Source organism: Pantherophis guttatus, chromosome 5 (assembly GCF_059756535.1).
Source record: "Pantherophis guttatus breed Tessera chromosome 5, ASM5975653v1, whole genome shotgun sequence".
In the NCBI taxonomy this organism is placed as follows: domain Eukaryota; kingdom Metazoa; phylum Chordata; class Lepidosauria; order Squamata; family Colubridae; genus Pantherophis; species Pantherophis guttatus.
Genome location: NC_142067.1, coordinates 1310722 through 1334674, shown reverse-complemented (window position 1 = coordinate 1334674; position 23953 = coordinate 1310722). Strand labels below are relative to the sequence as shown.

Here is a 23953-nt window from a genome sequence, read left to right as displayed (position 1 = left end):
CCTGCCCAGAGCCCAAATGACTCCGTAGTGCTTCTGCAGAAGGTGGCAGCTGGTAGCCCGGTTGATTCGGCTGGGGGAGATGCCAGCCAAGCTGCCCCCTCCCAGGGTGACTTTCACAGCCATGACACAAGATTTAGCCCATCTGACAGGTAGAGAGGGGACCTGGGGCCCCAGCACAGGCAGCCCTTGACTTAAAACCACAGTTGGGACCTGTTTTTCCACCTTGCTTAGCAAGGTGATTGTTAAATGAGTCACCCCCAAGTTTTACGCCCTTTTTGCCACAGTTGTTAAGCAAATCATACAATTGTTAAGCAAAACCCACAGTTGTTAAGCGAGTTCGGCTTCTGCCATTGATTTTACTTGTCAGAAGCCAGCTGGGAAGGTCGCAAATGGCGATCACGTGACCCCTGGACAGTGCAATCATCATACATACATGCCGGTTGCCAATTACCTAAATGTCTATCATGTAACCTTGGGGGTGCTGTGATGCTCCTGAGTGCAAGCAAAATCATAAGTCACTTTTTGCAGTGTTGTTGTAACTTTGGACGGTGGCTAAGTGAACAGTCGTTAAATTGAGGACTCCTTGTCCATGCTGCAGATGTGGCTGCGAGTCTCTTCTTTTACCCTGGTCCCCTCCTCTTCCTCACGTTCCTTCTCTCTCTATCTTTTTTCAGAAGAGACCCTCCTGGAAGCCGTGCGACTCAACAGTGTTCCTGAAGTGGAAAGGTGAGATCTTGAGGACAGATTTTCTGAGCAGTGGGCCTGGGGGTGGGTGGAGACGCTGTCTGGGAATCCCTACTAGCTCTGCACACACCTGTCTTTAGGGGTGGTTGTGCCCATGCTGGTGCTGAGCGTGGTATTATGGGGCACATGTTTCTTCTGAAATACGTCGCTTGGCTCACTTGCTTGAGAGAGCAATAGCACTTAAACTCATATGCTGCTTCACGGTGCTTTCCAGCCCTCTCAGAGCGAATCCTGGTCCTGGGTTCTCTCTCCGCTTGGTGGTTTGGTGGGATGGGGCCTGGCTGGCCCTGCTTACTCGCTGAGATCTTGGCAGAGGCAGATTCTTCAGCCAGCCGGACTATGAAACTGTAACCTGTAAGTGGGAGAAGAAATGGGATCTGCCCACCTCCCGAGAAGAGCAGCTTTGTTGTGGCTGCGGAGTTCAAGTTTGCAGCTCCCTCTCTTCCTCCCTTCCTTCCGTCACCTGCCAGGCGGGCGAGGCGCTTGGCTGGCAGCCCTGAGCACAAAGTCAAACATGCCCTTTGGGCTTCGGCTTTTAAGCAGCGGCTCCCGGAGTCACTCAGCCAGAACTCTGAATAGAGGCTCCATATGTCTTGGGCAGGGGGCCGGGCGGGGGGAAGCCAGGGCCTGGGCTGCAAGAGGAGATGCCCGGAGAGGTCTCAGGGTCATCTGCCTTGGCGGGGTGGGTGGGGTGGGGTGGGGTGGGGTGACTGCTTAAGAGCCCAAACACATCCGGACTGATACTGGGTGGGTGGGGGGCCTTTGCCCCATCGGAAGGCCTTTGGATGGGATTGTGGCTGGTGCAGGTGGGGAAGGGAGCTGGCCCCCTAAGATTCCTGCTAGGGAAGGATTTGTAGTCCCTGGGAAGCTCTTGCACGGGGGGTCTCCCTTCAGTCTTCCTTGTGCAAGCAGAGGCCTTTGCTGATAGAATATTCGTAGCTCAGGATCCTTGGTGCTCTCTGAGCTTGGTGGTTTTGTTGGCAGCTTTCTTGCAGACCTTTCACTACCCAGCTAGGCAACATCTTCTGTGCTAGAAGGGAGGTGGGTTTGTGGAGTGGAGGAGGAGGAGGACAAGGACAAGGAGAAAGACTGTGGGGTCCTTGGTGCTTTTCTTCCAGATGTTTCATGAACATCATCAATACTAAAAGGGAGTGGGTTTTGTGGGGTCAGGGGGAGGAGGATGGAGGAGTATTTGAAGCTCAGGGTTGAACTGTGGGGTGCTTGGTGGCAAGTTTTCCTACAGACATTTCATTACCCAGCTAGGCAACATCATCAGTGCTAAAAGTGGGGTTTGCTCTCATTTTCTACAGAAGTGGCTTGCCCCATCAGTGTTGGTGGGAGTGTTCTTGGTAGTTCCTTGATTAAGCTGTTCTCTCCTGTTTGTTTGTGTGTTTGTTTGTTTGATTGATTGTCTGGGTTCCTTGATTGGGATCTTGTTTATGCCTTGGTTGTTGGTCTGGTATGAATCCACAGCTGACGGGGCAAGCTGCTTGTATGTAAACGGACCAAACACCCCCTCCCTTCTAGCACTGATAATGTTACCTAGTTGGGTCATGAAACGTCTGCAAGAAAACAACCCCTGCAGGGCCCCCACAGATCTCTCTTCTTCCTGATGGGCAGCTGAATTGGCCTCACCCTCAGCATCTTCAGCTGGGTTCCACCACCTGGTGCCGCTGCCGTTTTGTTGCATTAAAGAAGCGACTAGATGGCAGTAGAGGCTGTCAGAGTCATTAAAGATTCTCCTGCAGACCCTTTTGCTCTAGAACGGCTCTCCGTAACCCTGTGGATGTCCTTGAGAGGTTTGGGGAACGCAGCTCACAGAATTTGCCAGTAACACGGGCAGTTGCGATAGCTGGCAATTCAGTCACTCTCCTTCATTTTGTGAGGCGCCAGGCTGGGGGAACCCGCCCTAGAGTTTGCGCAGCATATGTGGGGTTGCACCAGTGGCTCAGCAGACTGATAGCATTGTGATTAACACCAGCTGCCTGCAATTACTGTAAGTTCGAATCTCTCCAAGGCTCAAGGTTGACTCAGCCTTCCATCCTTTCTAAGGTAGGTGAAATGAGGACCCAGTTTGTGGGGGCAATAAGCTGACTTTGTATAAAATATACAAAAGGATGAAGGCTATTGCTTAGCGCATTGTAAGCTGTCCTGAGTCTCCGGAGAAGGGCGGCATATAAATCAAATTAAAAAAAAAAAAATGTGGTGGGTTGCTCCCGATTCGCAAGAACCGGTAGTAAAAATTTGTAGTAGTTCAGAGAACCGGTAATAACATTGGCTGGCCACGCCCCCGAACCGGTCCCGGGCCCAGTCGCCGCTCGCTTATCCCGCCCACCACGTCAAAGGCTTTTTTTAAAAAAAAAATCTTTAAAAGCATTTTTTCTACAACCTCTTCAGCCGAAAGAAATGCTTTTAAAAGTAAAAAAAAAAAAAAAAAAAAAAAAGCCTGATTGTGTGGCTCAGCTGGGATCTCAGAGGCTTTTCAAAGCATTTTTTCTACAACCACTTCAGCCGAAGAGGTTGTAGAAAAAAAAATGCCTTTAAAAGCCTCTGGCGATCCCAGCTGAGTTGCCTGATCGTCAGAGGCTTCTAAAAGCATTTTTTTCTGCAACCTCTTAAGGTTGTAGAAAAAATGCTTTTAAAAGTTAAAAAAAAAAAAAAAAAGTTGGCCACACTCACCCAATCACATTAACCCCCACCAAGCCACGCCCACAAAATAAGCCACGCCCACAGAACCAGTAGTAAAAAATTTTAGAACCCACCCCTGGGTTGCACCTCTGTGGGCTGCTGTTCCGCCAGATTCCTTGGGCCTCCTCCAGTTAAAAATGTAGACGACGATCCACATCGGAGAATTATATGAAATTAGCAATGAAACGTCCTTGCTGGTAAATACGTTTGGCTGTCTAGGAGCTGAGCAGTGGCCACCCCTTTATTGATCAGTGATGGTGATTAAATCAGACAGGGAATATATTAACGGTGATCATGAATCCTCAGAACACGAAGTTCAGTCGTTTCACAGAGCTGCTAAATCGCTCAGCATCAACATGCTGGTTTTATTTTATTTTTTAAAAACCCTGCCTATAATGGAACCTTCGGCACCCATTACATTGCTCACTGCAGCTCTGGAGTTTTTCAGTTCATCTTGGAAGCGCCAAGCAACCGACCCCCAACTCGTTGCCTTCCAGAAAAAGTGGACTTCACCTCCCATAATCCTAAGTGAGAAGTCCGGCCCAACATCCCCAGAGAGCAGCAGGTTGAGAATTTATTGCTGAGGGAGCATCACAGGTTGGTGTTTCCTGTCTTAGCAAGTGTGGGTGGATTCTGTTCGGAAAGACCTCAGCTCAGCCTGGCCTCTTCACGGCCTCGGTGCATTCGTGGCTGCTGTAATTGAAGCCATGGAATGTCCTTTCCCTTTTTTCCTGTCAGCTTTCCCAAGCAGGTTGAGGAACCTTACAATAGAAGAGAATATTTGGAGCTCAGGGTTGAACGGTGGGGTCCTTGGTGCTCTCAGAGCTTGGCTGTCTTCTTGCAGACGTTTCATGACCCAACTAGGGAACATCATCAGTGCTAGAAGAGAGAGGAGGATTGTGGAGAGGAGGAAGGAATGAGAAAGAGAAAGAAAGGAGAGGAGGAAGAGGAAGAAAAGGAGAATTGTGGGGTCCTTGGTGCTGTCTGAGCTTGGTTTCTTTGCAGACGTTTCATGGCCCAGCTAGGGAACATCATCAGTGTAGGAGGGAGTTGGGTTTGTGGAGAGAAGGAGGAGGACTGTGGGGTCCTTGGTGCTATTTGAGATTAGCTGCCTTCTTGCAGACGTTTCATGACCCAACTAGGGAACATCATCAGTATTACAAGAGAGTGGGTGTTGAGGAGAGGGGGAGAAGGAAGAAAAAGAAAAAAAGGAGGAGAAGAACTGTGTGGTCCTTGGTGGAGGAGGAGGTCTGTAGAGTCTATGAGCTTAGTGGTTTTCTTGCAGACATTTCATGATCCAACTAGGGAATATCATCAAGGGAGTAGGTTTTGTGGAGTGGAGGAAGCACAGGAGGACTGTGGGGTCCTTGGTGCTCTCTGAGCTTGGTGGTTTCATTGCCCACCTAGGTAACACCATCAGCACTAGAAGGGAGGGAAGTTTACTCTCTGTTTATATACAGTAGCTTGCCCTGCCACTTTGTTGGGATATGGGTTGTTTTCCCCCTCTGTTGTTTCTTCATTAGGGTTTTCTGCTTAATTGTTTGTCTGGTGTCAATCCATGCTTATCTGGTGATAGGCCAGAGAGCAAACTCTCTTTTGGAGGAGCTAAATACAGTAGTGAGCAGGGATCCCTGGCTGGTGGGATTGCCGCCTGGTGTGGGAGGAAGACAGCACTGTATCTGCAGTCTTTCCCGCTCTCAAATTTGTGTACATCTCCTCTGTATTTCTTCATTATGAGGTGGTTGCACTTGCACAGCTAAATTTTGCAAGCTGGGGGAAAAGCAATGAGAATTTGCTCCTCTGGCAGGCTTTATGGGAAGGCAGAGAGATGCGTTTATGAAAAATTGGGAACCGAAGAGGCTTTCCAAGTATTTCAAGCCCCCCTCTCTCATTGAGATATTAAGCATCCTGTTTATGAGAGCAATGAAATTGCTTGTTTTCATACTTTGCGCACTCCAAATGTGATTTATCGTTGCGATATTATTCAGATTCATTTTGTTTACATCTTTGTAATGATTGCAAATAAAACAAATGTTGTTTTTAAAGCAAAGCTTTTGTTTAAACATCAGAAGCTTTCAGGCTTATAACATACGATTAAAACTCAAGTGATTCTCTTTGACTTAACAACCATTATTAAAATAATCCACGCATAAGAATTTGTGCTGCAGGAGCCCATGAGTGAAAATAGCTGCAGAAAATGTTATACTGATTCTTTTACGCATCTCAGGAGTTTATAGAAATCAAAAACAGATAGTCCTTGATTTATGGCCACAACTGAGCCTAGAATTTCTGTCGCTAAGCAAGAGAGTTGTTAAGTGAGTGAGCTTTGCCCCATATTACAACCTTTCTTGCCACAGTTGTTCAGTGAATCACTGCAGTTGATAAGCTAGTAACCCGGTTGTTAAGTGAATCTGGCTTCCCCATTGACTTTGCTTGTCAGAAGGTCGCAAAATGGGATCACGTGACCCCAGGGACACTGCGACCGTCCTAAGTATGAACCAGTTGCCAAGCGTCTGAATTTTGATCAGATGATCATTGGGGATGCTGCAACGGTCATAAGTGTGAAAAACAGTCATAAGTCACCTTTTTCAGGGCCATTATAACTTTGAACAGTCACTAAACAGTGTTGTAAGTTGAGGAGTACCTGCACTGTTGTAACTTCGAGAAGTCCTTAAGTGAACAGTTTTAGACCAAGGACTCGCTGTGAGGAGAATGCAGGCTCTCTCTGTTTGGAAAATGGAAGATTTGATTTATTGCATTGGGAAAGACTCAAAGCTGATGACTGACTTTCCAAGAAAATGAGGCCTTTTGAGTCTTTTTCGTATGTTTGGAGTCATGAAATCCATTGTTGCCTTAAGGGAAAACAGCAGCCAGGCTGCCAGCGCAGACTGGAAGCAGCTCTCTAGACTGGAACTTGGGGAGGGGTCTCTCTGAGCCCCCGCTGAGCCTGTTTCAACTCCTGGGCTACTGGAATTGCAAAGCTGCCATCCTACTATGGATTAAGCCCCATTGACCTCAAGGGAGGAACCCTCTGGGTGATGTAATACGATAAGGAGCAATTAGCTGGAGACGGGGGTCTGGGTGGGGAATCTTGGGGGAAACACTCCCCCCCCCCCAATGCAGCTGTTGGCGTGGATTCCATGGAACTGCATCCCCATTCACAAAGGGAGCTCTTGTTGCTGCTGTAAACACAACCATCTGCCTTGTTGGCATCTTGTCTTCTCTTGTAGACAATGGATGGGATGTCTTAGATCAGGGGTCTCCAAGCTTGGCTACTTGGAAGACTTGTGGACTTCAGCTCCCAGAATTCCCTAGCCGGGACTTACATCCAGCGCGTATTGTGGGGGGGCGGGAGGGTGTACTTACGACCTGATTCAAAGTTCCCACGCTGTTGTCAGTGCTTCCCCAACCCACAGTCACAGGACGGGATTTCAGGAACTCGGCAATTGGGCTGCACTGTGACCCACATTCAGGTGTTCGCTTCCGGTTTTGGGTGAGTCCAAGCTGGCAACCCTGACAGCCTTTTTTTTTGCTCTGGATCCATAGGTGAGGCTGTTGCATATCCTGCTCTTCCAGAGCCCCCAGATAGGATAGGATGCTTGTCATGTGGGGTCCTTGAGCTGGGAGGTTTTCTTGCAGACGTTATCAGGACCCAACTAGGTAACATCATCAGTGCTAGAAGGGAGGGGGGGTTGACCTCTGTTTATGAACAAGTAGCTTGCCCTGTCAACGTTGGTGCGTACACCTGTCGCATATATAAACAAGGAGCTCTTATAGCATTGATGATGTAGCCAAGTTGGGTAATGAAATGTCTGCAAGAAAAGAACTAAGCTCAGGGAGCACCGAGGACGCCGCCACAGCCTTCCTCCTCAACCCTCTTCCTCCTTCCCCTCCTCTCTTCAAAACCCACTCCCTTTCAGCACTGATGGTATTACCTATTTGGGTCATGAGACGTCTGCAAGAGAACCACCGAGCTCAGAGAGCACTAAGGACCCTACAGTCGTCTTCTTCCCCTTCTTCTCTTCCTTCTTTCTCCTCCTCTTCCACTTCACAGTCCCTCCTTTCCTTCTAGCCCTGAAGATTGGGGTAATGAAAGATCTGCAAAAAAACCCCAAAAAACCAGCCAAGCTCAGAGAGCACCAAGGATAGCACAGTTCAACCCTGAGCTACCAATATTCTCTTCTGTGACGCCTGTAGAAACTCCGCTGTTCCCAAACCATGTTCTTAGGTGCAAACTCGCATCCTGGCTGATGAATATGTTGTGTATTTGTCTCTTCAGGTTGTTGCAAGAAGGAGTTAGTGTGAATACCCGACATAAGCTTGGCTGGACTGCTCTGATGGTAGCAGCGATAAACAGAAATTCAAGGTAAATAATTAAAAATATTGGAACTAAACAAACAGTCCCCAAAATTCACACCAATGCTAGCAGAAGCGAAAGAAAGTTCATAAACCGGAAGAAAAAAAACCCACCACATTGTGGTGAAAATTGTCTCATGGGGCCTTAGGAGTTAAAGAAAAGGCCTGGGTTGGAACCGAAATTGTGTTCGAAGGAAACTCTCTGGCAAGAATTCCAGACGAGCCGAGCAAAACGATTTCGGGATTTCAATGCAGGAAGTCCTCGCCTTAAAACCATTTGTTTAGTGACCGTTCAAAGTTACAACGGCACGAGAAAAAGAGACTTACAACCAGACCTCACACTTACGACTAGTGCAGCATCCCCATCATTACGTGATCAAAATTTGGACGCTTGGCCAACTGACTTGTATTTATGACGGATGCAGTGTCCTGTGGTTACTTGATCCCCTTTTGCGTCCTTCTGACAAGCAAGGCCAATGGGGAAGCTGGATTCACTTAACAACTGTGGCAAGAAAGGTCGTAAAACGGAGCAACACTCGCTTAACAACTGCCTCGCTTATTAACAGAAATTCTGGGAGTTGAAGTCCACAAGTCTTAAAGCTGCCAAGTTTGAAGACCTGCTTGAAAGCTTAAGGGTTGTGTTTTTTTTAGAAGAGTGTTTTTTCAAAGTTGGCACTTTTAAGATGTGTGGATTTCAACTCTCAGAATTTCCCAGTCTATCACTTCCCTTCTCTCCTCCACTGGCCTGGAGATAGACTGCTACACAACTTTTGAGTGTTGAAAAGGAAACTTACCTGCTCTGGGTGTTAGAAAAAAGGTCAAGTCATAATCTCGTCGTCAGCATGATAGCTGCTTGTGGGGAAGTGTGGGGATTTAGTGGCAGTTCCGTAAAACTCTGGGCTGGAGAGAAGAGTGCTCTGCTTTGATGTGGGGTCCTTGGTGCTCTCTGAACTTGGTTCTTTCCTTGCACACGTTTCATGACCCAACTAAGTGACATCATCAGCACTGAGGATGTTCCCTTGTTGGGTCATGAAACCTCTGGAAGAAAAGAACCCAGCTCAGAGAACATAGTTCAACACTGAGCTACAAATATTCTTTTCTATTGGTACCAAGTAAAAGGTGAAGCAGAAAGGTACCTTAATCAAAGAGCTACCGGGGAGAAAACCAGACTCCCAGCAATATTGGCACGGCAAGCTACTGTAAATAGACCAGAAGCACACCCTACACTCCATTAAACTGATGATGTTAACTAGTTGGGTCATGAAACATCCGCAAGAAAAAAACAAGTTCAGAGAGACCCCACAGTTCTTTTTTTCCTCTTCCTCCTCCTCCTTCTCTTTCTCATTCCATCCTCTTTCCTTCCTCTTCCTTCCTTCTGCTTCTCCTCTTTCTCTCTGCCAACCCCACTCTCCTCTAGCACTGATGATGTTCCCTAATTGGGTCATAAAATATTTAAAAGAAAACAACCAAGCTCAGAGAGCACCAAGGACTCCACAGCCATCAGTCCTCCTCCTCCTCCTCCTCTCCACAAACCCCACTCCCTCTTACCACTGATGATGTTCCCTAGTTGGGCCGTGAAACATCTGCATAGAAACCACCAAGCTCAGAGAGCACTAAGGAACCCCACAGTTCTCCTTTCTTTCTCCTTTTCCTTCTTCCTTCTCCTTCTCCTCCTCTTCCTCTTCTTCCTCCTCTTTCTCATTCCCTCTTTCCTTCCTCCTCCTTCCTTCTATTCCTCTTTCTTTCTGCAAACCCCACTCTCTTCTAGCACTGACGACGTTCCCTAGTTGGGCCATGAAATATCTGCATAGAAACCACCAAGCTCAGAGAGCACCAAGGACCCCAGAGTTCAACCTCGAGCTACAAATTTCCTTTCTCTCTCTCTCCCTTTTTTAATTTTTCTCCCCCAGTCCAGGAATAGCCTGTCCGTTCTGTGCCCTCACACCCCATAAGTTCCCAAGACAATCACCTGCCCTTTCAGGCCAGCTCTTCACAATGCCTTCGGTCCACAACTAAATTCAATTAACTTTTATTTAAAGACAAAAGGCAAAGAGGGAGAAAGAAATCCAATTTTGGGGAACGCGGGACGGCTGGTTGGAAGGGGCTTTGATGCGACAACCTCTCAGAGGCGCTTGACTTAGTCACAAGTTCATAAGCCAAAAAAAAAGGGGGGGCTTAATGTTTTGGGAAAACACTGGTATTAAACGGGTGGACAAAGGCCGAATATCCGCTCTCGGGCGACAACACTACGAATCCGTGTGCCGAGTTCGTGTGTGGTGGAAACTTTGATGTGCACTATGACAAGCTGAAAGTCACGAGCTCCTTGGGGAAGGCCTTCGGAAGGGGCCGAGAGGCAGGCGGGAGCCTTGAATCTGTTGGTTTAACTTTGATGTCCCAACAGCCACAGGTCCCCTTATTTGCACGGCTGTGGAAGGATGAGTTTAGCAGCCCCTTTGCACTTTTTTCCAAGGGACAATGGTCAGCAATAGAGTGTGACCGTTGTTGACCATTCCGAGGGACCAGTGGAGGGGAACGAGGTTTTCGGAGGCGCAAAGAGAAGGAGGAGAAAGCCTGTTCATGCTACAGCAGTTTATCCCAGATGGCCTTCCGTCCTAGTCTTCTCTTGCAGTTTTTCCGCTGGAGAAATATCCCCTCAGCCTCTCATGCTGCCTGGTTCAACCAATGTGGTCTAGATCTGCAGTAAATAGACTCTCTAACGCAGTGTTTCTCAACCTTGGTAGCTTGAAGATGGGTGGACTTCAACTCCCAGAATCCCCCAGCCAGCGCTGCTGGCTGAGGGATTCTGGGAGTTGAAGTCCACCCATCTTCAAGCTACCAAGGTTGAGAAACACTGCTCTAACAGAATGACAAGAGTTGGAAGGGACCTTGGAGGTCTTCTAGTCCAACCCCCTGCTCAAGCAGCAGACCTTATACCAGTGATGGCAAACCTTTTCAACACCGAGTGCCAAAACTGGAACACGTGCCTGTGTGTGCTGGAGCCCGGAAACCCAAAGACTGTGCCAGCCAGCTGGTCTTTGCATGCACCAGAGCAGAGGGCTCTGCGTACCACCTCTGTCACACATGTCATTGGTTCGCCTATACCATTTCACCCATTCCATGGTTGTCCAATCTCTTCTTGAAAACCTCCAGTGTTGGTGCATCCACAACTTCTGAAGGGAAGCCGTTCCATTGATTAATTGTTCTAAGGCTGTCAGGAAATTCCTCCTTAATTCCAGGTTGCTTCTTTCCTTGATTAGTTTCCATCTGTTGCTTCTTGTCCTGCCTTAAAGTCCTTTGGAGAATAGCTTGACTCCCTCTTCTCTGTGGAAGCCCCTCAGATACTGGAAGATGCTATCCTGTCACACCTAGTCCTTCTTTTCATTAAGTTAGACATACCCAATTCCTGTAATTCTTCGTCATATGTCCCATAGGTGCTTTTTCCAAAAGGCAACTGAGCTTCCTTTGTTTTTTCCTTGAAGATGTTTTGCTTCTCACCCAAGAAGCTTCTTCAGCTCTGACTGGATGGTGGGGAAGGGAAGGATTGATATTCCTTGCAGAGTTGAAGAAGCTTCTTGGGTGAGAAGTGGAAACTCCTTCAAGGAAAAACAAAGGAAGTCCAGTTGCCTCTTGAAAAAAAGCAGCTTTGGGACAACTCTGACCTGGATGACTCAGGATCTGCTGAGACATATTCATTATATGTTTTAGCCACTTTTTTCATTGCCCTTGTAACTTCAAACGGTCACTAAATGAACTGTTATAAGTCGAAGAGGCCCTGTACTGAGACGAGCTCTCCTCCATCCTGCTGAGGACCGGTGAGCTGCTGGCTGAGAGGTGCCACGGTGGCTTCCAACTGGAGCAGATGACGGGCATTCTGACAGGTGGGGGCAGGAGGGGGCCGCAGCCCAAGACTAAGGAAGGTCGACTTGAAGCCGATCTAATAATTAATATGTAATTATCTGCCTGCTTTTGTTAAGCTCCTCCAGCGGGGGTTCACCTTCGCCAGGGGCTCCCTCAGCAGCTGGCACCCCCCCCTCCACAACACACACACACACACACACACTCCGAGCTTCCTCGCAAGCATCCCACCCCCACTCATCCAGCCCCCCACCCCACCCCATCCACCCACCCCTCACAGCAGAAAGCACTTACTGTCATTGATTTAACTGCCTGGTGAACTTTAGTTAAAGGCTGCCCTCTGGGGTCAGGGCAGATTGATATGCCTGCAGATGAGGGTCTTTGTGACCTAATGCAATTAAGGCCTGATCAGCAAATTAAAGGCCTGGTTGGGAGAGGCAATGCACACATTATTGAAGCAGGGGAGGCTGCCCCTCTCCCCCCACCCCTCCGAAATGACGAAGGACGCCTCTTACAAGAACCCCCTTGGTTTCGGGTGCACCTGTCCAGGCTGAGTCCCCCTCTTTCCATCCCCTGCAAGGGTCAGTCACATCATGCAGGAGAACATGAGAAAAGCCCAGTGGGTCTCCAGGTAGTCCTCGACTTATGACCACAATTGAGCCCAAAATGCACATTCCTAAGCGAGACCCTTGTTAAATTTGTCTTGGCCCCGTTTTACGACCTTTCTTGCCACAGTTGTTAAGTGAACCACTGCAGCTATTAAGTTAGCAACACGGTTGTTAAGTGAATCTGGCTTCCAAATCGAGAGAGAAACGATAGATGACAGACAGACAGATGTGGAGAGATGGATGGATGGAGAGAGAGAGACTGTACTTGCACCCTTCCCTTCTGAGCACTGGAAAGGGACCTCCGTTTCAGAAACAAAAGACTTTTCTTACATTTTTTTTTTTCCTTTCCGTTAGTTTGAAATGCCTAAACGAAAGGCACTCATTCCACACATTTCCTTTTTGTCCTTGGTGTTTAATTGTTTGTCTCTGGCCATAGCCCTCTCCCCGTGCCCACTGGGTTCTGGGGCTGCATGTCAATGCAATAAAGACGTCAGAATGGCCTTTTAATGGCTGTGCCGCTTCCCCGTCCAGCTTGGCAAAGGCTAATTCCACTGGCAAGGGGGGCTCTGTTTTGCTACCTGCGAAATTGGACAGGCGCAATCAATACCTGCCATCACTCAAATGTCAGGCTGGCTCTGAAAGATGGGAAGGATTCAGCCTGGCGTTCGGTTGGGGCGCTAGGCTGAAGGGCAGCTGGGCTGGCAGGACTGGATCCAAGAGATCTGTTCCCAGAAGTCAGCCGGTTCTGGCCATCTGTGTGGAAGTGGGCCGGATCCATTGGACAGGAACCGATCTGCATTGGAAGAAGTAGAGAGTGGCGGAATCTCTCATCACCCTCACAAGGCAGGGATGAATAAATGAAGCCACCTCGGACACGAAACGGACTGGCTTTTCTAGTGTATTTATCAGGAATTGCTTAAAAATAACCAGACAACTTTCCAGGTGATCGTATGAAACAATTTTAAAATATACCCAAAAATGGTGTATTTGAAAAAAGGCTGCCTTACATCCCCCCCCTTTCAGATCAAAGGACTTCAATTAAATAGACTGCATTGTTCATTTGTTATTTATTTTATATCCAGCCTTTATTATTTTTTTATAAACAACTCAAGGCAATGAAATAATTCCTTCCTCATTCTGTTTTCCCAACAACAACCCTGTGAAGTAGGCTTGGTTGAGAGAGAGGGACTGGCCCAAATTCACCCAGCTGGCTTTCATGCCTAAGGCAGGACGAGAACTCACTGTCTCCTGGTGATTGGCCCAGATGCCTTCCTTCCATCCTTCCTTCCTTCCAGGGTGGATAAAAATCAATGATTTTTTTTAAAAAAATCAAAAAAAACAGTTTTTTTTATTTAAATTGGATTTTTTTGATTTTTATCGAATTTATTTTAATAAAAAACTTTTGGGGTAAAAATCTATCGTAAGATAGTTTTCTATTTAAGATACATAAATAATTTAGTTTATTCAGCATGATATGGAGCTTAGTTATGTAGCAGGAGGCTGTATATTTTGCAACATTGGGACTATCGGTGAGTCAACAGTGGATCAAAGGAGTAGCAGAGATGACAGTTGCTCTTTAAAAAATATGATTTAAATCAAATTGATTTAAATCAAGCCTTTTTACTAGTGATTTAAATCATGATTTAAATTGTGATTTAAATCAACTCGATTTAAATCAAATCCACCCTCCTTCCTTCCTTCCTTCCTTCCTTCCTTCCTTCCTTCCTTCCTTCCTCTGCCACTGTTTTCCATCTCACCCTTTCTGGTAGCTATTTAAGTCCTTTCTCAGCTACTTCCAGCCCTTCCCGGATCTGACCTCGGCCTCTCTTCTGTTCCGCCTCCACAGCGTGGTGAAGGTGCTGCTGGCGGGAGGAGCTGACCCCAACCTGGGAGATGAGTTCAGCAGCGTCTATCAAACTGCCAAAGAGAAGGGCATCCATTCTTTGGAAGGTAACCAAACTCACATCCCGCTCAGATCGTTCTTTCCCTACCAGGACACCCTGGAACAGGTGCATGCAGTTAAAAGCACCTGTTCAGATGACGATAGCTTCACCTTCATCTGGGTTTGCAAGCACAAACCAAGGCTTTGATGGTCCAAATCTCACCAATAGAGACCCACGTTCTAGATTAGGGGTCTCCAGCCATGGCAACTTTAAGACTTGCGGACTTCAACTCCCAGAATTCCCCAGCCAGCTGGAGAACGTAAACCTCCCAGACAGAATGAGAATTTTTCCGTCTTGAGGAGCAAACGGGATTTTAAGAAATCCTCCTTTTCATTCTGAAGCAGCAGCGGAACTAAAATTCGGCACAGCTTGTCTCTAGAACTGGCCCTCTTCTCCCCCTCCCCAAAAAACCTCCCGCTGTTTATTTGGGAAATGCCAACCTAATAACAATACAATGTTTCTCAACCTCAGCGACTTTAAGGTAGGTGGACTTCAACTCCCAGAATTCCCCAGCCAGCAGCCATAACTGATGGGGAACAGAGGGATTTGAAAATCAGTGTAATTGTAACAGATTTGCACTAATCTGCTGATTTTTTTCTTTCTTTCTTTTTCTTTACATATATAGTATGATTAGACGTTGGGTCAATTTGATTATGAGACAGATAGACTTCCTCATCCGGAATACTTGTGTATTCAATATAGTATTTTTCTTAAATAAGGACAAGAAAGCTTGTAACAATTTGTAGACCCCTTAAATAAGGGGAAAATTTCAGCATCCAGCCAGGATGGATTCTTTATGTTTAATGTTAGTTCTATTTGACAGTTCCCTCCCCCCCCTTTTTTTTTTTTGTATACAAGAATTACTACCAATAAAGGAGAATTACTTTTTTGGTCGTTTGTTAGTGTTGGATGTTCGCTTTTCTCTTTTGTTTTTTATTCCTGTTGATAAAAAAAATAAATACAGGCAGTCCTAAACGTACAACAGTTAACTTAGTGACCGTTCAAAGTTACAAAGGCATTGAAAAAACTGACCTATGACCATTTTTCACACTTACAACCACTGCAGAATCCCCATGGGCACAAAAGCTTGGCAACTGGCAGGTACTTATGACGGTTGTGTTGTCCCGGGGTCACATGATCCCCTTTTGCGACCTTTTGACAAACAAAGTCAATGGGGGAGCCAGATTCGCTTAACAACCATGTGACTCACTGAACGACTGCAGCGATTCACTTAACAACTGTGACAAGAAAGGTCGTAAAATGGGGCCAAACTCACTTAACAGATTTCTCACATCATAAATTTTGGGCTCAATTTTAATCATAAATTGAGGATTACATATATGTATGTATGTATGTATGTATGTATGTATGTATGTATTGTGTGTGTGTGGAGAGAGAGAGAGAGAGAGAGAGAGAGAGAGAGAGAGAGAGAGAGAGAGAGAGAGAGAGAGAGAGGAGAAACGCCAACAAAGGCTAAACTCAGGGTCAGGAGATCAGATTTGCCAGGAGAAGGAAATTCCCTGAGTCACAACAGCCATTGTGCATGTGCAAGCACACACACACACACACACATACACACACACACACACACACACACACACGTGGTCAACCAGCCTCTTACAGCACACACCGCACTATTAAACACAGACAACAGGATGTCGATTTATCTTGCTAGACTTTATTTAAGCCCCAAATACATCAAGCCGTAAAGTTAATATTTTTGTCTGGGTTCCCTGCCCTTTTCAGCCCATATATATATATTTATATATTATATGACGTTCTGGATCGGGGTGTGTGTCGGGGGGGGGGTGGCGGAGAGGAAGAGCTGGAATGTAGGAAAACCAGGCCCCCTCGAAAGGAAGCCGCCTTAATTTGTTTGCTTGACATGTTTTATTAAAAAGAATAAATTCACTTGCATTAAAAGAGAGAGAGAGAGAGAGAGAGATGGGGGGGTTTGAGAGAGAGAGAAAAACTGCCTTTGTTTTCTGCAGCTATTTTTTAACGATTTGCATATTTTGTGTGTAAATATTTTTTTTTTTTTGGGTCATAAAAGCCTCCGAAGCCAGGGAGAGGGGTGGGCTCCACTGCCACCCTCCTCCTCCTCCACCACCGCCGCCACCACGCCTGCTGCACAAAATATATTAGAGACATTTATATGGATGGCAGGGAGGAGAGATGGAGAACTGAAAATTTCCAGGCTCTCTGTGATGGATGGCAGAAGAGGCTTCCCTTGACGCTTTATTGAGTTTGCGATGATTATCTCTCTCCCGGAGACATTTTTTATGGATGACGGTTGAGCTGTCATGCCGGACCAGGAGGGGGGGGGAAAGCTACCTAACAATAATAACACTTTAATCTTTTTACTGCACCGCTCCCTAGTATCTCAGATTCATCTTCCCTGACACCAGCCACTTGATTATCCGGCCCCTCCCTGGATAGGCAAAGGAGGGAAATAAATAAGCGGACAGCCTCTCTTTCCCCCACCCCTTTTTTTTTTAAAAAGAGGGAAACATACAAAAGTGTGGGGGTGGGGATGCAGCCCAGGAAAAGAAGGTCCACCTTATCACTCTGATGGCTCCTTCTGTAGGTGTTGAGATTTATTTGCGTTAATGCCAGCTGGGAGGGATGCTGGCCATGAATGACAATATTTTAGATTTGGCTGGGCTCATCCTTAACCAGCCACCACCCAGGAAGGGGAGGGGAGCTACTTCTCAGGACCCACCTCTGCAGGAGGAGGGGGAGCATCTTCAGGGGCACATGAGCTCGCTAAGTGGCTCAAACAGGGTTGGACTAGAAGATCTCCAAGGTCCCTTCAAGCCCTGTTAGTCTGTGTTCTATTTGTGTTTTTTGTTTCGTAGTTTGTATGGCTGCCCGTCTCGTGTGCACGACTCTGGGTGGCTAGCAGCTAAAAACAGGCTTAAAACAGTAAACGTCTCTGGAGATTCTCCATCATCCAAGTCATGGTTGTCCCAAAATTGTTTTTTTTCCAAAAAGCAACTGGACTTTCTTGGGTTTTTTTTCCTTGAAGACATTTCACTTCTCATCCAAGAAGAAGCTGATTAAAGAACTTTTTGGATGAGAAGCGAAACATTTTCAAGGAAGAAAATCCAGTTGCCTTTTGGAAAAAGCATCTTTGGGATACTTAAAATAGTAAAAAGCAACTTAAATTCATGGCATGGGTCCAAGATACCTGAGGAACCATCTTGCCCCAAAGGGACTGGCCCACCCACCCACTTTGGCAGGGTCCAGGAGAAGGGCCTTTTCTGCCATGGCTCCCACCCTCTGGAGCATCGTACCCTTCGAGGCAAGATCCGTGCTCGGCCCTTTCGCCTTCCAAAAGGGCCTTAAAACCTGGCTGTGCCAGTTGGCCTGGGGCCCTGGACGAGCTTTTCTGGGCGTTGCCATTGAATTGAACAGGTGAGCCCACCTTCCCCCATCTTGGCTCAATCTCAATTTTAGCATGATAGAGCCAAGGCACTACAGCTATATATAAGATTTATATATTAAATGTGCTTTTAATGTGCTGTAAGCCACCCAGATTTCACATGAGTGCGAGACAGATGGCATATAAATTTAATAAATAAGTAATAAAAAGTAAAAGCAATAGGAATGACGTAAAATAACAAGAGCAGCCAAGCCACCCAGCGTCACAATGAGTGAGTTGAACAGCCATGTATGTTCTCTTTAATAAATTATTTTTAAAAAAAATGTATATTTACTACTTGGATCTTTGCAAGAGAAAAGCAAGATTTAAATATTAAGAAACTAAGAAATGAAAACTGAGACAATAGATTGATCAAGCATGGTAGGTTTTTTAAAAATTATTTTTTAGTTTTTCTGTTCTAGAAAAATCTACCATGTTTCCCCAAAAATAAGATCCTGTCTTATATTTTTTTGAACCCTGAAATAAGGGCTTGGCCTTCTTGCCATCGCTCAAAAGCCCGATTGGGCTTATTATCAGGGGGTGTCTTATTTGGGGGCAAACGGGATAAGCATGTATGTTCCAGAGTGGGGAAGAAATAGATCACTTTTTTTCCCCCCAGAAACTCATTGAATTTTTTCTAATCTTTAAATAATGTGTGTGCTTCAAATTTCCCAGTCTAGTTCTACCATTGAAAAAAATGCCAGTAATGCCAGGGGAAAATTTGCTCTGGAAGGTGTACGTTAGCAAAAATAATATTTCAAACCATTTGTTATGCAGTCACTGCATTAAATATAGACTGATCTATGCCAGATGACTTGCTATATTCTATTAGGAAAATTCTGTTTCTTCATTAGTTTTACCTCTAATAAATTTACATCTCACCCCCTGCCCCTCCGGGATTTCGAGGCATAGAACTGTGCAAAGTGAGGTCTCTGCCTTTTTGTGCAAGGCTGCCAAAAACAGACAGACCACACAGATTCCTCAGGGGAATGACTCAAAGTCGGTCCGGTTAAATTGGCAGGTTCATCCTTTGTTGGGCATCTGGAAGCTCCTCTTTTAGTCTGGGCAGAATTGTTTCCATACGGATAGAAGAGGAGCTTTGTAGATCAGGTTTGAACCGTGGGGTCCTTGCTGCTCTCTGAGCTTGACGGTTTTCTTGCAGATGTTTCATGACCCAACTAGGGAACATCATCAGTTCTGGGGGGGGGGGGAAGGTTGCAGAGAGAGAGGGGGAAGGAAGAAGAAGAGGATGGTGAGAGTCCTTGGTGCTCTCTGAGCTTGGTGGTTTTCTCGCAGACATTTCATGACCCAACTAGGGAACATCATCAGAGCTAGAAGGGAGAAGGGTTTGCAGAGAGGGAAGGGGAGGAGGAGGAGGAAGAAGAAGAAGAGGAGGAGGAGGAGGAGGAGAGTGGGGTCCTTAGTGCTCTCTGAACTTGGCTGGTTTCTTGCAGACATTTCATGACCCAACTAGAGAATATCATCAGTGCTAGTAAGGAATGGGATTTGCTCTTTGATTATATACTAGTGGTTAGCCCTGTCAGTGTTGGTGGGAGTGGTCTTGGTGGTCCCTTAATTGCACATCACACACACACACACACACACACAAAATGAAGCAGCCTTTTTTTTGCTAGAGAGCGTTGCTTTGTCCCTAACCGACTTTCTCCCACGGCCCCCTGCAGTGCTGGTCACCCGGGAAGACGACTTCAACAACCGCTTGAACAATCGGGCCAGTTTCAAGGGCTGCACGGCGTTGCATTACGGGGTGCTGGCGGACGACTACACCACCGTCAAGTTGCTCCTGGAAGGAGGTAAGGGGGCCACTCACGGGGGTGGAGGAGGGGAGCTGGGCTTTCTCTTCCCTTCTGGACCTTCTCCAGGTGGTCTCCCTCCCTGTGGGGTTAGAAAGCTGGAGCTCCAAGGCTGGAGACGAGGCTTCCTGCGAATTGTGGAGGGTGGTTTTGGGGTGAAAAGAGAAGGAAAGGAAGAAACTGTCCAGAGATGGGGGTGCTGAGTCCTTTGGCCTCTGTGTTTTCTCTCTGAATTTTTTTTTTTTTTTTAATTTGATTTATATGCCGCCCTTCTCCGGGGACTCAGGGTGGCTTACAGTGCATTAAGCAATAGCTTTCATCCTTTTGTATATTTATACAAAGTCAGCTTATTGCCCCCACAAACTGGGTCCTCAATTTACCTACCTTAGAAAGGATGGAAGGCTGAGTCAACCTTGAGCCTTGGCGAGATTCGAACCTGCAGTAATTGCAGGCAGCTGGTCTTAATAACCAGCTTAATAACAGGGTGCCTTAAACCCCTGTACTACCAAGGCTCTTGTCCCCATTTACAGGTAGCCCTTGGCTTACGACCAAAGTTGAGCCCGAAATGCCTGTTGCTAAATGAGACATTTGTTAAGTGAATTTTGCCCCATTTTACGACCTTGCTTGCCATGGTTGTTAAGTGAATCACTGCAGTTCTTAAACTAGTAACACAGTTCTTAAGTGAATCTGGCTTCCCCATTGACTTGGCTGGCCAGTAGGTCGCAAAAGGGGATCACGTGACCCCCGGACCCTGCAACCGTCATAAATATGAGTCAGTGGCCAAGCGTCCGGACTTTGATCACGTGACCATGGAGATGCTGGAACGGTCGTAAGTGTGAAAACGGTCATAAGTCACTTTTTTCAGTGTGGTTGTAATTTTGAACAGTCACTAAGTGAAATGTTGTAAGTCGAGGACTACCTGTACTTCGCTTCCTTCTGTCACTTTAGAAGGGACTCACTTAAAACAGAGAAGCGTCTTTCCTTGCCGAGGAAAGTACTATTTAGTGTCTAGCTTTCCAGATTCTTCTTATTCCTCAGCGTTCAACCGATTTTACTACAGATTCTCCCTAAAATTGTTTCCGTCAAATGTGTTGACTGACAGATTCCCAGCCCATATTTGGAGGAAAGTCAAGTTAGGAAGCCAAGAAGAGCCAGAAGGTTATCAGAGATTGCTGGTTGGTGGGGATGACTCCTAAGTCAGGGGTTTCCAACCTTGGCAACTTTTAAGATTTTTAGACTTCAACTCCCAGAATCCCCCAGCCAGCCAGGAATTCTGGGAGTTGAAGTCCAAAAGTCTTCATGTTGCCAAGGTTGGGACCCCCTCCCCTGCTCTAAGATATAGGAAGAATTGCCACGACTCATACAAAGCGGCCTACACTGCAGGATTGGCCAGCAAAACTCCTGCTTGTGAGCTAAGCTGGCAATTACAAGGGACAGGTCCTTTTTGGTGCCAGAAAGTATTCCATGAACGTCAGCACCTACTCCTGAGTAGCAAATCCCATCTTGTGGCCTTCTGGATGTTCCTAAAATTCCATTCCTGGCGTCTCTCCCCTTCCCATCCCGTTTCCCTTCGCCTGTCATTAAGCAACGTATCACGTAACATGATGCATTAAGCCTGTATCATGATCTCCCTGCCATTCTGTGGTGGTCGTGATGACTTTTGAGCTTACACTTGCTTGTGTATGGTTCTTGGCCGTTTGAGCTCTTAAATTTTGCGGAGGGTTTGTCTTGACTCTCAAAGAAAGAAGCTACGTCAGAGCTAGCCCAATCGTAGCGGAGGGCACGCATTCCTGGGACTTTGTCCCGAGACCAAAGCTTCAGGCCTCCCCCCCCTCCTTTCGCTTATCGCCTCCTCCAACAGCCTGCAGCCCCTCTGTGGAGAATGCCACTTGCACTCTGACACCCGAGAGGCGGGCACTTCCTCCCTGCCTTGGGCAAACAGCCTCCCCCCCACTCTCCTTTCTCCAGCCCCCTCACCTGCCTTTTCACAGGGTGCCCTCTGGTTCCTGAGCTGGCCGCTCTGCCCTCGGGGCCAAAGCCATTAACTCCCCCCCCCCGCGCCAGCTCCCTGCTTAAACCCAGGGCCCCCTTTCCTCCCTCTTCCTGGCTGGAGGCAACCTCCCCGCCACCCTTCACCCTGCTGGCGGCCTTCGGGCTGAATCACTTGACCCTTCCTTGTGGTCAGTCTGTGTGTGCCCAGCAGACCGCGAGAGGCAAGCCCCTTCTCGCCCAAACCCCGCAGTCTCCTGACCCCAACTGACACACCCAGGGAAGGCAAGCGTCCGCCCTGCCTGGCCAGGCCTTCCATCCTCAATCGATCCAGAGGTTTTGTCTCCCTTTGATGGAGAAAAGAGGGCCTACAGACCTCCCCCCCCCTTTGCAGTAGAGTTTGCTATTATCACGCCTACCCACTCGCCCGCCTGCTCTGCCTGCCTGCCTTTTGAAGCAAGACGGTTATTATTACGGGGATTTCCATGGTTGGAAATGGAAAGTTTTGTCACCCTTCTGGCTCTGGGGCATTTTGGGGGAAATGGAAGGCACCCTAAGAGGACGGAGAAGACGCCCCAACGTCACGGAGCCAAGCCACCACGGCTGGACGGGTCGGGGCAGGATCGATGCGCAGCAGGCTTAGCCCGAGGCCAGGAGCATGGGCAGCTTTTGACCCCTTGGCAGAGGGGCTGTGTTTGCCTTTCTGGGTCAGCACACTCTGGGCAGTGGCGGTAGTGCAGCATTATTACTACTACGACCGTTGGTCACACAATCTACCAGATGTCTAGGCTGGATTTGGCCAAGGAACTGGGGTAGGCAGAAGTTGGTGTTGGAGGGTGTTGAAAGTATCCAGAATAACAGTATAAAGAGTTGGAAGGGACCATGGAGGTCTTCTAGTCAAGCAGGAGACCCCTGCCCTAGACCATTCCAGATAAGTGGGCATCCAACCTCTTCTTAAAAACCTCCAGTGATGGAGCACCCACAACCTCTTTGAAGCAACCTGTTCCATTAAGCTGTTGATTACTTGTTCTAACTGCTAGGGCGTTGGTTATTCCACATGTTTTGGTCCTCTCCTGCATTAGTTTCCATCTGTTGCTTCTTGTCCTGCCTCCGGGGGCTTTGGAGAAGAGACTAGAATAACAAGAGTTGGAAGGGATCTTGTAGGTCATCATATCATTGCAAGATGCCAGCTTCTGTTTCTAGTCAAACTGCCTTTTGCAGTTGACCGATGGCAGATTTGTCACTACTGATGGTGTTCAGGTGGGGCTCCAGATGTTTTGGGATTGCACCCAAGGTGTCTGTTGTTATTATGGTTGCCTAGTCAGCCTGATGTTTAGACTGGATTTGGCATTTTTAATCTAGCTGACAAGGTTTTTCCAAGGATCTGGGATAGACAGATGCTTTTATTTGATGGGTGCTAAACATCGTCGCAGGATGAAAACTGTTCCGAGTAAAACTGCCTTTTGCAATCAACCAGCGGTGATTTTTGTCAATGCTGGTGGTATTCAAATAGTGTTCAAGTAAAATAATCATTATTACATTATTATTATTATTATTATTATTATTATTATTATTATTATTATTATTATTATTATTATTTACTAAATTTATATGCTACCCATCTCCCTGTCCAGCAGCTCTGGGTGGCTTGCAGCCTCTTAAAACCACAGTGTAAAACAGTGAGAGCATTAAAAACTTTTAAAATATTCAGCATTAAAAGTACCCTGCCCAATGCTCTGTTGCCGTTGCATTTGGAGATGATGTCTTTCTTTAGCTCTCTTTCTTTATTCAACTTTAGCTCATTATAAGCATCAACTGATTATAACCCCAGCACTGACATCATCAATCAATCAGAATAGAGCTGGAAGGAACCTTGGAGGCCTTCTAGTCCAACCCCCTGCACCATTTCAGACGAGTGACTGTCCAGTCCCTTCCTAAAAAAGAACCCTTCCTTGTCCTCACCGTTAAGAAGTTTCTGCTTAATTCCAGGTTGCTCCTCTCCTATGCAGCAAGACAAATTCCTCCTATTCTATTCTATTCTATTCTATTCTATTCTATTCTATTCTATTCTATTCTATTCTATTCTATTCTATTCTATTCTCCTTGATGAGTTTCCACCCGTTGCTTCTTCTCCTGCCTGCGGGTGCTTTGGAGAATTGCTTGACTCCCTCTTCTTCTTTGGGGCAGCCCCTCAAATACTGGAATGCTGCTATCATGTCCCCCCTGGTCCTTTTCTCTAGAGTAGCCAAACCCAAATCCTGCAACCGTTCTTCATATGTTTTAGCCTCCAGGCCTTTAATCATTTTACCGTGTTTCCCCGAAAATAAGACCCTGTCTTATATTTTTTTGAACCCTGAAATAAGCGCTTGGCCTTATTGCCATGCGCTCAAAAGCCCGATTGGGCTTATTATCAGGGGGTGTCTTATTTGGGGGGAAACAGGGTAGTTGCTCTTCTTCGCACTTTTTCCAAAGTCTCAACATCTTTTTTGTACTGTGGTGACCAAAACTGGTTGCTGGATTCCAGCTGTGGCCTTA

At 46.8% G+C, this 23953-nt stretch overlaps 1 protein-coding gene across 1 annotated transcript in view; it reads left to right on the top strand.

The window, feature by feature from the left end:
* Nucleotides 1–23953, top strand: part of CLPB (ClpB family mitochondrial disaggregase) — a 67298-nt gene that overhangs the window by 2131 nt on the left and 41214 nt on the right. The window contains exons 2-5 of the mRNA XM_060682694.2: nucleotides 675–726; nucleotides 7712–7798; nucleotides 14098–14201; nucleotides 19301–19429. Of these exons, the coding sequence (XP_060538677.2) occupies nucleotides 675–726; nucleotides 7712–7798; nucleotides 14098–14201; nucleotides 19301–19429 (372 nt within the window). The remainder of the gene's footprint in view (nucleotides 1–674; nucleotides 727–7711; nucleotides 7799–14097; nucleotides 14202–19300; nucleotides 19430–23953) is intronic.